This window comes from Triturus cristatus, chromosome 2_2 (genome assembly GCF_964204655.1).
Source record: "Triturus cristatus chromosome 2_2, aTriCri1.1, whole genome shotgun sequence".
In the NCBI taxonomy this organism is placed as follows: Eukaryota; Metazoa; Chordata; class Amphibia; order Caudata; family Salamandridae; genus Triturus; species Triturus cristatus.
In genome coordinates, this window is record NC_140582.1 from 969,392,815 (window position 1) to 969,410,368 (window position 17,554).

General features: G+C 44.2%; 1 protein-coding gene across 1 annotated transcript in view; it reads right to left on the reverse strand.

Moving 5' to 3' along the window:
* The window catches only part of C1QTNF7 (C1q and TNF related 7), a 227,725-nt gene that overhangs the window by 42,703 nt on the left and 167,468 nt on the right, over nucleotides 1-17,554 (reverse strand). Inside the window, exons 3-4 of the mRNA XM_085642398.1 lie at nucleotides 12,572-12,710; nucleotides 11,182-11,427 (exon numbers count right to left, since the gene is read on the reverse strand). Coding sequence (XP_085498524.1) covers nucleotides 11,182-11,427; nucleotides 12,572-12,710 — 385 coding nt within the window. The remainder of the gene's footprint in view (nucleotides 1-11,181; nucleotides 11,428-12,571; nucleotides 12,711-17,554) is intronic.

Below are 17,554 nucleotides of genomic sequence, written 5' to 3' on the forward strand. Positions count from 1 at the left end.
GCATTGGAAGTAAGAACATAAACATATTGTAATACGTATATAATATGCACGTTTTGGTTATGACTCCAAAATGCAAATCTTAAATGTTCCCAATGACGTCATCTATGACAAACACAGAAGTGAAAAAACAATGGCACCAGTTTCTATGTTTGACAGAAGATTTCCCAGAAACGTCGAAAATAGTCCACCATCTACATTAAGAAAAGAAATCGGATAGTAACAACTGCAGAGCTTAATATATTTGTTCTTTGGTTCATATACCTGATATTATGCCCATTAATAACGTTTTAACCCTCCATGTGACAATATAACATGAAAGTTCATTGGAAGGATTATTGTTGCCCACCACATATGTCTTTCTTCAGCTGGATTCAAAGTGAAGTGTGACTGTGTTAGTAATTTATGAGGGGAACATGATGCATGGATATATATGTGCCAATGCCTATGTATCCTTACAGACAGTACAACCGGGGTTGCTATATTGAATATCATTCACTCGTGTAATGGATTTTAGGTGTATTTGTATAGCATTTGTATTGTAGTTGCAATTATAAAATGCTTTATTTCCCTGATGAGGCACAGAAGTGCAAAACCGAAACAGAAGCAAGATACAATGTAGGGGAGATTGGCCTATGTGAGTCGCCTGACGTTTTGGAGAAAGATGTCAACAATAATAAGGAAGCCTGAAATGCAAGAGGACAGGTGATACTTTTACAGAGGCTCCTGGGTATTTCTATGACTGTTGTCAGGCTAAATCACACCCAAACCTATGTACATCAGGATCCCTATCTGGACACTGACATCTTTAATATTAGACAAATCTAATCACTTAGTGTGGAGAGTATTCAACAAAATCATGTTTGTGTTAATGCATGAGAGACCTGAGGGCTCTCCTTAAACAGACATTTTTACTTGAGGTAAACAAAAAAATTGGCTTAAGCTATATATAAACATATGTATACAGCATGGCCTACAAAGACAAACTGGTAATTCAATACTTGCGTTCTGGATCAAAAATTGTATTAGTCAATATATGTAAATAATTTGTACAATAAATATAATCTGAATAAGAATAAGGAGGTTAAAGTTTAAAGTGCCAAACACATGTAGATAATAGAGCTATCGGACCAGATTTACTAACACTTTGTGATGGATTTGTGTTACTTTTGTAACTCAAACCTGATGCCGTGATATTCTGGGATCTACTATCCAACACAAACCAGGATTTGCAGTGGATAGGTTCTAATGTTCTAATGTGAAGTTGCACTATGCACTGCTGCACATTACTTTGAGGCAAGGTGGGGTTTCATGGGTGATACATGGTTGATCCCATGCAACCAGACATGGGGTTTGACACACATCCTTATCTATAAGCATTCGTAGACAGGGCTTTGCTCCAAAATCGTATGGCTCTTCGAGGCAGATTTAACGAAGGGAAATGTCTTAATTTCTCCTTGCACGCATACAAAGTAGGGAAAGTGTTATTTCTAACAGAACGTGGTGCAAGGGTGTGTATATTGACAAACGGCAGCCTAAAGTACCCCAGCGCTGAAAGAGAGAAAAACATTTCCCTATCTTAGTAGATAATGTTCTGTTCTGCTCTCTCCCTTTCACGCAATTCAGCATAGCAACTTTAGTTGTATTCATTTTTAGGTCTCGTCTGATCCAGCGCTTGCGCTGATCTGGCCGAGACATTTTGTATACAGGCTTTTCAAAGTGCTGCCGTGGCCTAAAGCTTCAGTGCACGTGAACGTGCACGCGCGCAGCGCCATGTGTCTTTCCTTCGTAGCAGCGATCGTAATCTCGATCACTTTCACTTTCGCGGCGCGGCCGCGTTGCCAAAGCTTGTTAGAGTTGCAACTGGTTTCTTTTTCGGCTCAACTGCACAAATGAAGTAAGGGCGTTCGGAAGAGTCTAATGCCACAGCTATATTTGCAGCCTTTAGCTTAAGAAATCAATTACAGTCGCTGCCGATCTGGGTCACAGCGCAGAGCTGAGCCAAGGGCGAATGAGACCGTAACCTTCAGCCATCTGCTCAGCAATATTTCACCCAGTCACGCCGCATGCTACATTCACTTGTGGAAGCAAATGCAGCATGAAAAGTCGCCAGAGCCGGCCTTCCCGCGGTAGGGGTGTTCTGCGTTTCCAGAGAGTAAAAACAAACATCTCTAGAATAAGACAGGCGGAGGTGGGGAAATGTGTAAAATCAACGGAAAATAACAACACAGAGCTGATTCATCGGATTAAGTAATCACTTGCACATGCCAGATGGTAACACGCTGAGCCTGAAAACAATATGGCGTTTAAACGCAGTAGAAGAGAATACTTCATGGAAGAGGCATAATGACCAGCTACTGAGCCGTCCACAAACAAACACGGATTTGCATCAGGGGACCTCAATACTGCTGCTGAAGCATCCACATTAAACACAAATGTTTTCTATGACAGTGCTCTTATTTGTACCCACAAAATGACTGTGCAAGCAGCGATCAGAGGGATTCATAGGCAGGATCGGCCCCGCAATCTTGCCTCAGAGCTCAGCACACATCACACACGCAGAGCACTGAAAGAGGTCTGTCTCCTAGGGCCTTATTTAGAGTTTAGCAAGGGGTTTCCCACCCAAGGCGGGTGGGCTATCCGTCACGTTTGTTCGGTCCGCCAAACTCTAAAACAAGCTTTTAGGTTTGGGCTTTGGGTTGGCGCTCAAGCCCCGACCCATTAAAGTCTAGCGATCCAAACAAGCCTTTGGTGACATGTTAGTTTTGAACGAAATCGACAAATAACTACACACAAATGTATTGAATAAATAGTCCGTCCTTAATGGTTCAGCATTCAAGCCCTCCCCGCCAAAAAAATCCATCTGGCACCTGCAGTTTAACTCCTAAGCAAGAGACCAATGAAAAGTGCGCTTCTCTCACGCCAAAACGCTTCCCGCATAGATCTTGAAACAAATACCAATACAATTTCAACTAAGTACACCCCACAGTGTAGCCTGCCACTTGTCCGATGATGTGCTTCGGAGACCCGCAAGGAGTATGAAGCGCTATACACGTACAATCACAATTATAATCACCTAGCAAAACAATTCAAAATCTATGACCACCTAGGAGGCCCAGTTCGACAAAGAAGGAAAAAGCTTTCTGGGCGTTCGTTCATTCAGAGATTATTAATCATATGCAGGTTCAAACAGTCAGAAAAAGACACGAGTCACACGGGTCTAATGTTTTTCAAAACACACAGCTGATGAACGAACGTACATTCGCCTCTAGCAACGGCTTCTTAAATACTTCAAAACGAAAACCCTCGCACCCGGCGCGTTCTCATAAACACGGAGGTCACAAGGCGCCTCATAACGCCTCTGTTCTCCTGGTTATATGTCCACCCCATACAAGTGAAGTATGCCGCTGCTAAACTGGATGGTGTCAACTCCGCTGCATGCGCACTAAAAAACAAAAGGAACAAATAAAGCATCTTAAGTCAGGCAAGTGGCCCCATGGCAAGGTTCATGAGGTAGCCACACGTCTCAAACATCTGACTCTCCAAGGAGGGTGCGATTGAATTATTATTATGGGGGGAACCTATGGAAATCAATGGAGAGGAACGGTTTTGTGGAGGACCAGGCAAGCTTTTCAATACAATCGATGGCAATGAAAATGGAAGGGGCTTCAGGTTTTTTTTGGCAGCTGAAAATGAGTCAAAGGAAGATGCCATCCCTTCAAATGAGGGTGAGTTTAGGAACGTGTAGGACCAGCTACACTTTCTTGAATAAAAATACTGACTCAAGAGTGTCCATCTGTCCCAACACAATCCTGTCCTCACTGAAGAAAGACTCATGTGGGTTAGACACTGTTGACATTTTTGCAGCTTGTAACACGTTCCCTTCTTTAGTGGTTCCCCATCAAACAAGCATTTGCAATGCAATAGGTCTCGCATTTACCTGAGTTTAAGTTATTGGCATTGTAAATAACAATGCCTTTTATTTTTATTTTTTTTAAACGGAAACAAAAATAAAAGGCATTGTCATTTGCAATGTCAATAGCTCAAACTCACGTAAATGCGAGACCTATTGCATTGCAAATGCTTGTTTGTAAATCTGTCGGCTTGCATTTGCAGAGCATATGGTACAGACAAAAACCATACACGTTTTGTTTTTTTAAAAAAGTCCAATATCTATCTTCTTAAGATTAAAATTATATTGCCAAAATAGGAAAAAGTTGCATATTCATGCATAGTTTGTAGGTTAGTAAACGAAAAATCTGTTTGACGTTTGTGCTGCTGCAATAGTTACAAAATGAGAGAAAAGGCACGTGTTATGGAAGTATAGTTTGGGTGTTTTCAACTGAAAAGCACGTAGGCCCACGAGGTCCAAAATATGTTTTAGTGTGTCATCCATTAGTCCAGAGGTCTTCAAACTTGTGTAGGTTGAGCCCCCCAGCTGAATTTTTTTAGATGTTGGGCCCCCCCACCACCTGACAGAAATTTCTGGAATCGACCGCCACGCGCATATTCCGGGCATAACCAGCAAATGTTCAATACAATAAGAGTGTTTAGTGAACTGCAGGTTTGTGAGTGGGTGTGGTGAAATGACAGAGACTTATTACACAGCTCAAAACACCACTTTTCACAATAAAATGTGCGCAAATTGTTTTTACTGGGATGCTTTGTTTTACACATGACATAGATTGATAATAACACCACCAACATAAATATGACAGGTGTGCCTGTTTTTCAGAGACGGTCAATCTGTGGATGGATTTTTGCGACTGCCATCCTCAGATAGTGCTCTACATCCAGGGGCAGATTTACAAGGAAGTGCCGCAGCGTGGCACCGCAAGCCCTTTGTCTGCGCCACGCTGCTGCACTTCTGAAGCACAGGGATGCAACATATTTACAAGAATATGACGCATCTCTGTGCTTCCCCCTGCGCTGGCGCACAAACTGCAGCCATGTGCTGGCATAGGATGCCTGCGTCGTGGGGAGATTGTAAAAACAATCACTACAGGCATTTTCCTCTTTCAATGCATTCTGTAGAATGCAGCACGCAATTAAAGAGGGAAAAACGAAGAGAAATGAAAACATTTCTCCTCGTTGCGCCTCGCTAAGCCACCTCTAGGGTGGCGTAGCATTCAGAATGCATTTCCAGATTTACGATTCCTCGTAAATCTGGAGATGTGTCTTGTTCCATGGGTGTTGCGTGGGAACATCCACAGCAATACCCATGGAACAACCCTTCAACACAAAGTGCTGCATGTGAAGGGGCCGTATTTACAAGGAGAGGAAAAGACACGCAGGGTGGCTTTTCCCGTCCTTGTAAATATGGAGGGGCCCCCTGCGCCACCAGTACATAACGAAAAGTGATGTACTGGTGGCGCAGGGCGCTTGTAAATCTGACCCCTAGTCTTTAATACCGCAGGTGCTGAGAACCCAATCTCACATAAATAGGACGAGCTGAAAGGCAATAGAGCTTTGATAGCAGTTTCAGTCAGATTTTTCGAGTACTCCCTAGCTCAGAGCTGGTACACGAGAAACAAATCTTCTCTAGAAATCATTAACAACCGTTTTAGGCAGCATTATAATGGGATAATTGCCCACCAACCTGTTATGGACCCGAAGACAAAGTTGAAAGTCCACAGAGAGGGCGTTGAACGAACACCTAATTGAGAATTCCTTAGTAGTACGAAAAGTTGCTTGCCTGAAGCAGTTGGGGTTAAGGACACGTCGGGCTTATGTTTAAAAAAACATAGAACTAATAATAAATGAATGATGTTGTCTATTTTACTTCAGAGCAATGTTGTCTGACAGACTTTGTGGTGGCAGGGACATGTTAAGGATTTTGGGTGCCCTGGGCCAAAACTATTTTGGGGGCCCCTGTTCAGTGCAGCTTTGAGTCTAAATGATTTACTTTCAGCTCTGCCATACCCTCTTTACCCAGGGTACTAACGGTGCACAGGCACTATGGTTGAAATTCTAAAAGCATTTACATCTAATATTCATAGATAGTGATGTGTGTTTTCACTGTTGTAACAAAGTAGCAGCCCACTAATTTTACAGTGAATAATATCTGTGATATCCTCCAATGTCTCATATGTGAGGACCCCTCTTGGATCTAAAATAAACTTTTTTATGGTTGTTGCTTGAAACAAACACATTTCTCTGCAAATAGTAATAGACTCCTTACATCAATGACATTAAAAAGAAATGAAACAAAGATGTATTTACAAGAATCTGTTTAGGAATTATTCCAGGCCCTCAGGGCAAAAACAGAGCTGTCTCTATCAAGGGGACCCCTAGAAGGCTGGATTGCAGTGCATGTAAATGTGTCCTTTTGTAATTTAGGACGACATGCCCATACTCGTGTACAGGGGCGCAACTAGACACGAACTTCGGTGGGGGCTATCACTCCCAGCCAGGGATGGCCCAAGCACTTGTTGCACACAGTGCAACAGTCTTTTTTGGTACCCCCTCCCACATTTCCTACTTCTCCATGAATTCCCTCATTACCACTCACCAACGATGCACCTCATCTCTCTTTATTTTGTTATAGCGCTACTTATTTTTTACTCACACTCAGTTCTGTGATCTACATGGTAACCAGTCTATGGAGCAGGCACATTAACCCTCTGTGCTGTGCGGGTGGCAGGAGTGCTCATGTGAGTGCACGGTGAGCCATGCGACAGTTTGGAGTAGGGTAAGAGGAGTGACTGCAGGGTGAGCGAGGTGACCATATGAATTTGGTTGCAGATATAAGTGCAGAGTGGGACGAATTAATGTATGGTTAGTGGTGGGCTTATTTGAGTGAGATTGCAGATTGAGCAGTGAGGGGGACAGGTAAGTGAAGTGTCACTTGAGCGCAGGTTGAGTAGCGTGCTTGTGTGATTGCAGGGTGGGGTATAGGGTGAGCAGTGCAAGTGCATTGTGAGTGCAGAGTGATCACTGTGAGTGCAGGGTAAGTGGGTGAATGGTGTGGCGTGAGTGCAGGGTGAGCGTGAAAGTGAAGGGCGAGAATGAGAAACGAGTTGTCTGAATACAGGGTGCATTCCCAGACACTTGAAGTAACTCAGAATGTTATTGACGGCAGTGTAGGGTTTCAAATGTGTTAAACTATTGCTAAATTGGTAGTAACCAGGGATCAGGGTGGAGGAAATAAATAATGTGGTGATCCTGCAACAAACTCCAGGTCTAGTTATTAGGGTTGCCAGCTCATTATTTTTATGTCCCAGGCGGTACAAAAATAAGCTGTCACCTAAAGCTGTTTTGTCAGTACTTGTCCATGCATATTTTGAACAGCAAATATAAATAACTTTTACTTGTGTTCTAGGGCTGCCTGAATAATCTATGGCTAATAAAAGGGAACATGCTTCTTTATTTATAGACAAGAAATTTGCTGTATGTTTAAAAGAACACATGGCTGGCCGGCATGTTGCGCACCTGCCTGTGTAGTTTTAAAAGAAACTTTGTCTCCTTTCTGGGAAGCCCTAACCCTCCCAGGAGGGGGTTAATTCATATAGCTGCAATGCTTCAGTTGCAGGGAGTGGCAGGATGTCTCCACTGCTTAAACTGAAAGCAAAGGAACAGACAGGCATTCCAGCTGCAGTGCGAGGCTAGGAGTCTCCTCTACTATAATATGGAATGTGAAGGCTGTCTGTTTGTTTACCTTTGGATTTAGCAGAGGAGACTTCCTGCCTCCTCACTGCAGCTGAAGCTGAATGAATTAACCCCCTCCTGGGACGGCGAACATAATGAAAGCATGGGCACTTCGTGCCCCGTCGATTTCCCCTCCCTCCTTCCTCCAACCATACCGGAGTTCTCTAAGCAGACCTGCGACAGGGAACAAAGGTAAATTAGAGTGGAGTGTGCGCCCCCCCTAGGATGGTGTCCCACCCCCCCCAGGGGGGCGTGCCCCACAGTTTGAAGAACTCTGCATTAGCCCCTAACAAGAATACATAATTAGAAGCTTAGCAGAACATTTGACATTTCCAAATACAGTTTTGCTCTTCTAAGCCAAGTTTGAAGACCATCAATGGCAGTTCTTCACTACAGCTGTGACAGTGCAAAGTGGTATAATTACATTTCCAATAGACAATAACCAAGCTAGGGTTAAAGATAACACAGTCAGCCAACCTGCTCTTAGACACAGTTCCAGTCTAACTAACCTCAGTGACATGTTGTCCCGGAGGGTTAATAACTTTCTAAGCGTTGGAACCTCAAGTGAAGTAACTGATGGAAATCAAAAAGGAGTACAAAATGTCAAAAAGGAGTTAACTTGGCTTGATGTACATGTATCGGCTATAATGAGTAGTTTGAATCAAATGCTTCTATACCTCAATCTTTGCCCTTTGGCTAACGTAATTCCAAAGTATAAACAAGTCTTGGTGTAATGGCTTGCCTAACCTCGAAAAATACTTCTTTAGAAGTCAACGTCAGACTTGTGGTTTTGTTTATATTCACAGCGTTTTGGCAAAGCATTCAGCCTACACGAAACACCTATTACAATCAAATCACCACTAATACATCATTGGTATTATCCACTGCACTGATCCAATGGCCACCAAAAATAAGGAGGAAATATATGCATGTCAGAAACTTCATTGTTGAGGTCAACCAAATAAATGTTGAATGGGGTAGGAGCAAGGGCATACCCATGCCTAACCCTGCAGCAAGAAGTGGTGTTTGAGGGGACAGTTGCTAGATCAGGTCTCTGTGGAGGAGCCCTTGTGTTCCTGTCCAAATTACCCAGAATGCAGTTCTGTTTCTTCCACAGTTCCAAACTGTTGGGAGGGAGGGCATAAGGCAATTTGATATAGCAAGAGGGTGTCAAGTCATCAGAGGCTCAAGACAGTGTTTATTCAAACATACAAAAGTGAATTGAATCAAAAAGGCAGGGCACAAGAGGGTTTAAGTCAGACACTGGGTACAAAAGAGTGCTTGGTAAGGTAATTATATTATTCAGGGATTTCTGGATGCACAACACTCTGTCAGGACCATGTGTCCCACCAGTTGTCCTCATGGTTGATGCCTACCGATCTCTCCATCTCCTCAAGCCTCAAGGTCTACTGCTTGCCCAGCAGGGCAGGCTTGAATTCATGGATAGTCACTTCTCCCTTCATCTCCTTTACAATGATGGCTCTCCCTTGAATCTCCTCCTGAGCTCAGGAGCACCCTTCACCCTGAAGTACTGGGGGAGATGGGTGAGAGAGGCGCAGACTAGAGACACACCGGGCTGGTGGAGGGGAGTGCAGGGGACTTGTAGAAGCTACAGAGCTTCTCATTGAGCTTCTTCTCCAGTTCCTGCAAATAAATGTTCCTTCAGTGATTAGAATAAGGGATGTAACCAAACAAGACCTTAGGTCACAACTTTATTGAATAATACATATTAAGGAATGCTAAAATAATGCATTTAAGCGGAAATATGCCAGAAATGACAACATTTAATGACCAAACGAAAGAAGAGCATGAACCACATAGTTTCCGAAAATGCTATCCAGATTATCGCAAAGTCACTTTTAGGGACTTTATTTAGATTGCTATCCTGACACACAGGAGGGTGGTAGAGAGGAACACAAACCCACTTTTTCTAATTTTAAAAATGCATTGTTGGTATAAAGATGAACTGTTCATGTGATCTTATGTTCATCTGCTGGGTCCACTTTAAAAAAAAAGATGTAGCCCTGGTGGCACACGTAAGCCTCATCAGTACCAATGTAAATGCATTTAGGTTAAATGTGTAAACCAATGCAAACAAAGCATATCAGAACTGGACAAGACCATGCTGGTCTAATTTCTCAGTGGAGCCATGAAACAAATCCAAGGGCTCGGACTTGGCATCATGATTACAAAGGTTGTCTACGTTGTATTGTTCCTGTACTTCAAATTACTTCACTCCTGCTTTCTCCCGTTGTCACTATTTCCCTACTTTTCTCGTCCATCGTCCATCTTCTTTCTCCATTTTCTGCTTTTCTCTCTCTTGCTCTGCCTCAAAAGTCCAATGATGAAACATACATCCTAATCCTCATAGATGATGTTACCCATCAGATGAAAACAGCTGTACAAATTGAGGACTGTCAGACACTGAGGACATATCACTTTCAGGGCCATACTCCTGTGTCCTAGAGTGATGTCCATGACTAAAATGACCTCAAGCAATCCATCCATCACTTTTTTCTTTTTGTTCTTCAGTGTGGAGCTCTTAGTTTGATGGCAGTGGCCACATGTGGGTCCCGTGCTCTCTGTGCTATAGAAGCTTGCATATTGCTGGTTCCTGTTTGATGTGGCAAGATGGGCAAACAAGCTGATGGACTAGATTGCGGCTGAGATTTTAATTGTGATAATCTACTTTGCTTTCAAAACTGAAAGAAACCTAGGGCCTGAATTAGATCTTGGCGGATGGGTTACTCCGTCACAATGGTGACGGATATCCCGTCCACCAAAATATAAATCCCATAGGGTATAATGGGATTTAGATTTTGGCGGATGGGATATCCATCACCATTGTGACCGAGTAACCCGTCTGCCAAGATCTAAATCAGACCCCAAGTTGAGAAAGTTGTAAGGTCTATACATCTGCATTTTTATAATCTGACAGCTGCCACTTTTTCACCATGCAACATTTCCTTAAAATGCCACATAACTAAAAGTAAAAAAACACTATCCAATGATATAGCACTCATAGATTTTAAAAAAAACAATAACAATTAAACAATACTTAAAGTAGATGGGGAACAAAAATTATGGTGTATGTGAATATGCAGGATGTGATACAGGAGAAGGACCCATCAGACCTTGCTGGGGGAGGGGAGGGAGTAGGATGCATGGATGCTCATCAGGGCTTGGGCATTCTTCCTTTCCATTATGGAGCAGTAAGCACATATCTGTTTGTATTAAGCTACCCCTTGCTCTGTGGGCAAAGCAGTGCTAGTATTACTGAAGTCTCAGGAAAAACTGTATTGCCTGCTAGTACCACTATAAGGTTGGTATGCACAACTGTAACATGGTAAGCACAATGTCCCACTAATCCCATTGTCCATTTTCCATTCAGACTGTACACATCACTCGAATGTGTACATACTGTGAATATGCTCAGGATTCAACATTATATTACATGCTTAGTTACAATCGCCTTTAATACCAGTGGAAGCAAACGAGAGAGAGATAGCGAGGTAAGGATGAGACAACGGATATTACCTGCACTCCCTTTTTCTCCCTTTTCCCCCTTCCTGCCATCTCTGCCATCTCTTCCAGGGAGACCAATTCGTCCATGAGGGCCAGGTGGTCCGTTGGCTCCCGGGGGACCTGCCGCGCCTGGCAATCCTGGAATGCTACAGATGTATTTTGGAAAGAAATGTTCTCCCTTGAGCTGCTTGTCCAGAAGGTGCCCACTTGTGCAGAAGGCAACACTTGCTGCATACAGTAAAATAATCATCCTTGGCTCTGAAAGACATTATATGAGAGATTTCGGTGAATAAACAACTGTCCTTTCATATTCATGTTCAGTCACAAAGGCTTGTATGATTTCATAAACTCATATAATGGAACTTGAGATCGGGCATCCCTTCTCTAGAAATGCCATAGTCTTGTCCAAAAACACTAATCATGGATACGGCAATTATAATATGATTAGAGTGCAGGTGGTCCAATAAAACTGAAGTAGGTGAACCTGCAGAGGTGCTTACAGTAACGAGAGAATGCTGGAGAAAGTAAGCACTGGGTTTAAGTTATAGCACCAGTAAATTGGTGAATTGAAGGTAAGAGAAGTCCCATGAATGGCACGATGAAAATCTTTCACTGGTGGAGCCAGCACAGCAGTAGTAGAGGACAAAGTATGTGAGTTGTCAAGGGCAGGATGCCTGGTGGCACGGGCTGGGCATGTTGTAGATTATTGGGGACAGGATGTGGCGCAAGGGCCAGAGCTGCCACTTCGTAACTGGGGAACCATGTTTGAGTCTCAGAGTCGGCTCAACATCCTGTGATTCTGGGGAAATCACTTTATCTCACCATGCCTACCAAAAATGACTGTGTCCTTCTGTAATGTAACTGTTTCTCATGTAGAGTGCTCAATACCTTCATGTAGAGTTTGCGCTAAATAAAACCGCAAAATATGTAGTGGTAGGAGGAGCAAGCAGATTGGGGTAGTAGTAGTGATAAAAGCCTTACGGGGTTTAAAGGCCGTTTAATTTGGATGGTGGGGGAGGGGATTCTTTGGTGATTCCTTCACCTGGATTATGTTTAATGTAGTGGCATATCGTGAAAATGAATCCAGTTCAAGCCAGTATCAATGTCCCAAAAAAGTATAGGCTTTAAAGGATACGTTCGAGATGTAATTTCCTTTGAAGGTCCGATTTGATCTGTAGGTTTGGGGCAGCACTGATACTGATGCGGTGACCACCCTTGATCCTGGACCGTAGCGAGAGAGCGAACGCCTCTACTCTGGCCTCTACTCTGGCTTACTGTTTCTGATTAATGGCTGCAGATGTCTATCTGAGCTGCACACAGTTTACACTCAGAGTTTGTGCCTGCGTGCAGTGCAACAAATATGGAGGGGGAATTGTCATGACAGGGGCCATGCTTAACTTACCAAAAAAGTGAAAGAATAGGGCCGAGTTTCCAAGAGGAAAACCCCTTTCCTTCCTGCTCCCTGCATTGGCACTCTTTACAAGGAGGTTGGGAGTGAGCTCTGGACGTCCATATGAGGATGACGATTCAACTAAAGACAACTTCATAAAAGAAAAGAAAATGCATGAATATAAAAAATAATCTGTTAATTAATAAATTAATAGATTAATACATTAATAAGTGAATACAAAGATCATAAACACTGTTGTGGGCTTCCAATCCGTTTAATCCGTTTAATCCATTGTATACATGCCATTTAAATACATTTGTTTTGTATTATTTTATTTAGACAGATGTAGGCCAGTTTAAAAGTGCTCTCAATGGAAAGTGGTTTCAGACGTACCAAGGACAATACCAGAGGTGAGAGGAGGTCATGGCATTTCTGGAACTCAACCACCCACGTCTCAGTCAGGATTCCCTGGCAACACCAGCACTGAGACTACTCTGATTGCAGGGACATTTTAAGGATTTGGGGCCCTGGGCCAAACGTATTGTGGGGGGTCCTTTTCGAATAGCTATGAATTTATGATCCAGTTTCAACTCTATTATGCCCTCTATGGCCATGTCACTGAGAGTGCACAGGCTCATCCTGGACCTCCCTAAACGATCCCACATCGCCCACCACCTGGGAGACCTCCACTGGCCCCCCATCCAGAAGAGATGCCAGTTCAAGATCCTCACTCACGCCAACAAAGCCTTTCATGACCTAGGACCTGCTTGCCTCAACCATCAACTGAACTTCCACCATCCCACTAAACACCTGTGCTCCTCTTCACTTGCCCTCGAACACAAACCCCACATCTGTCGCCATCGCTCCATCTCTTAGATCCCTGCCAAGACCAGGAAGGACCGTCCCCTCCAGCTCCATGCCGCCCCCTCGCTGGCAGACTTCAGAAAGAGCCTCAAGACCTGGCACTTCGATGGAGACCCAGCGCGCATATACCCCAAGGGGTGACAGTGCTGAGCTTTATAAATCCAGATTGATTGTTTGGTGCCAGGAATGTTAGTTGTGTTACATTCCAAAGGTCTGTTTAAACAGGCACATCGAATAAACAAATTGGACAAGTCCTTGGTAGGTGTAAAGGTCGTGGTTCATGACCTGAACCTACGCAGGAGGAGCGTAAACAACTGTATGTTGTTTAAGGAAACCCCTCACCCACCTACCTAGTAGGTGGCATGATTCATCATCGGGGTCCAGCTGGATTACCGAGTGTAATCTAGCTGTGCTTCAACGCCTGAACTACTGCGGAGCGGGTTTTTTGTGTGAATAGTGTACTGATGTGGACAGGTTTTACAGCTCAGAGACAAATGGTCTAAATACGGGCCTAACATTGTAAACTGTATCCATGAGGCAGCTAGCTTACTGAACTAAAGTATTCGCTGCATAGGATCTGTAAGTAACAAGATCCCACAACACTCACAGTGCACAGTAGGGTGTGTGTAGATACTCACACTAACGTGCCCCTTCTTTTGGGTCACGCACTCATGGTCCTGACGAAAGCCTCTTGAACATTTCTGAAGGCTGAAACTAGTAGACCTACACCTTTTTAATATAAATGAGATACTCATGTCCTAGGACCCTTTCATTAAAGTTTTCACAAGGGAATTTCCTTGAGACATTTTTAGCACATAACTTCACCGCACATAGCACTGTACACTTTTCACACAAAAAACTCGCTCCGCTGTAGTTCAGGCGTTGAAGCAAAGCTGGATTGCACTCGGTAATCCAGCTGTACCCCGATGATGAAGCATGCCACCTACTAGGTAGGTGGGTGAGGGGTTTCCTTAAACAACATACAGTTGTTTACGCTCCTCCTGCATAGGCTCAGGTCATGAACCACGACCTTTACACCTACCAAGGACTTGTCCAATTTGTTTATTCAGTGACTACCCAGGAAACGGGACAAGTAGCCTTTCTATTTTTCCTTACTCTCTTTTTGTTTTGAAGTAAACAGGCACATCTTCAAGAATCTTCTAGCTCTTAGGAAATCCTCTTTGGTGTAAAGGGTAAAAGTTAAGAATTTCCATAGGAAGGATTCTTGAGTAAACAGAATTCAGCCTCCAGAATATTGGTATCTTGCCTTAACAATGGAGAGCCAACTTCACACAGCGAACCTTAAGTAAAAGTCAGCCCACATGGCACCAACAAGTTGGGAAGGTAGGAAGACATGTGTTTGTGAATGGCTGTGTAAACATAGTGTAAGATCTTGAATTGAAACCTATGCTTGGTTAGCAGCCATTCATGTGACATCTGACAGTGCTCTTCAGGTCAAACATGAGACGTGCCCTATATTTGCACTCTTCGGAGTTTGCCTGTAGTCTCTAACGGAAGGATTCTACTTATTTTCAGATGACCCCACACAGCTCTTACAGTACTGGGAAAACACAAAATCGGCAAAAATTCTTGAGGAACAGGCACAAGATAAAACACACTTTTTGTGATAATGTTCATCTGTGGAATCATTGACAAAATAAACTCAAGAGAACAGTCAGATGAGAACACTTTAAAAAGACAATATTGGAAGGAGCATGGAAGGTTGCCTTTCAAAGTAAGGTTTATTGGGATTAAGAGGCCCTCAAAGAGCAGTACCTTGGTCTAAGAGATGATAAGACAGAGCCTTTTATGGTACATATAATTCTGCATGCTTGCTTAGCTATGCACGACTTTGTTATACCTTGATTGAAAGTAGCATGCAAAAAATATTGGACTGTTTTATCTCCTATTGTAATAGCTACTTGTCATACACTACTAACTGTATGGACCAAATACTCTTTTCAAAATATTGCAAATACCCTAAACCAGAAACGTACAAGGCAGCTAAACTAATTTGGTCTAAAACGACTGCTTTATGCTATATTTTAAAAGATAGCAGGATCAAACTTTAATGAAAGTCTATGGGTCCACAAGTGAATGCTAAAATCACCTCCACTAGTACCGAGATTTGTTATGTATGATCGTAGTAACTTTGCTGAAAGAAGAACTTTATGCAACTTTACTGAGCCATATAGACAAAAAACATGTATTGTGTGTTTCTTCATTCCCAACAATGTTGTCATCCTAATTTGTAGCACAAGTCATCAATACAGAGTGTGAGGACATGAACAACATCTCCTGTAGATAAAGAATTTGACACAAGAAATCTAGATGCAAAGTAGACTTCTCCGAAAATATAACCAATGTCCTCATATCTGAAGGGTCCTCACTGAGACCCTCTTGTCTGACTCTAACTGATGACGTATAAGAAGCCCAGAATGAATGAATGAATGAACCTGCAGTAAGCAACACTAACCTCATCAAGCAAAGTGTTCTAGCATTAAAAAAAACTGAGATGACAGAAATGGCAGAACGAGATGATGGTGGTGATGGAAAGTATTTTATTTCATAACAATAATAACTAAAAAAGCAAAGCAACCTTTTTGAATCTTTGCTGATTTAGAGTCAGGTGAGACCCTCATATCTGAGGGTCTGACAAACACATATATATGATTAATCTTGGCTGTCAGGGACCATTAGGCCTTTCCTATCTTCTGTGGACAGCAGCACCTGAAGTGCATTCAGACGCTTCGGCTCATGCGGGTACTCCGGATAAGTCATAAGGATTACAGCACGCAGTCTGACATACGCAAAGCCCAGCATAGCAGTGTACTGTTTGTTTGCAGTAAGGGCAGCTAAAGTTATGAAATTCCCATTTGGATATTAGTCACCTAGTCTAGCGACCCCAGCCTTCTTTAAAGTGTCCAATGGTCAATGGTCCCTGTTCCTGAGTGTTGGAAAGCGTTCCCCGGGGAGGCTGCGGAATGTGTTCCTGACCACCCTGAGGCCCACCTTTCCCAGAATTAGGCCGAGCAAGAGCAGAGAGGCCCTTCCTGGAAGGGTCTCGCACCTAGGATCGCACGCACTACGCTTACTCTCTCTTCGGATAGAGGGACACCACACAGTAGGTCGTTATAAGGCAATAAACTTTTATCGGTGGTTGTCAGGGATCTTTATGATCCGGCAGGCAGGTGCAAAATTAGTGCCACAAGCGGCAGCAATCTCGTGATGAGGGAAAAGGGGTAGCGGGACAGTCTTTGAATCAGTGTCTCTGCGAGGTATCCGGCGCACAGCTCTCAATCCTCGAGCTGAGGGGATGTTGCTTCTCTCGGCGATCTCTGCCGATTCTCTTGGAGGAGCGGGCCGCGAGTCACTCAGCAGGCACCGGAGGGTCGTAGTTCAGGGAGCCGCGACGGCGTCAGCAGGGCTCAGATGGATCAGAGTTCGGGGAGCCGCGACAGCGACAGCAGGGCTCAGATGGTTCAGAGTTCGGGGAGCAGCGACGGCGTCAGCAGGGCTCAGATGGTTCAGAGTTCGGGGAGCTGCGACGGCGTCAGCAGGGCTCAGATGGTTCAGAGTTCGGGGAGCCGCGACAGCGTCAGCAGGGCTCAGGTGGTTTCAGAGTTCGGATAGCGATCTTCTGTTCGGTGAGCGATCGAGCCGCGACCAGGTCAGCAGGCTCTCGTCAGTCCAGGTCTTCTCTGCCTCTCATCCCTTCAGCACCCCTTGTTATACTCCCCCTCCTCTTTGAAGTCCGGAGTCCTCGCGGAGAGGGGTCTGGTGCCTGGGGGCGGTGTGTCGGGGTTTCCTGTCGCTCAGCCCCTTGATCTATTCAGATGTGTCCGGGAGGGACTCCAGACGCCCAGCAGGAGTGGCGCCCGCTCACCGGGGGCCTGGTGGCCGATCGAAACCTCCCTCGGGGAAGGGACCAGAGGGGTGACAGAGTCGGCGCCTCTCTGTCTGGTTTGGGGGGGGGTTTCGTTCTCCCTCGGCCGGGCATGCGTATTGGGGATCTGGTCGGCCCTCGGGATATTGGTCCACGGAGGCCGGAAGGCCGTGCCCACGAGGTTCGGCGTGGTTGTAGGGTGACTTGCTGGTCGGGAGGGCCCACGCCACGAGGCCGGTCTCACA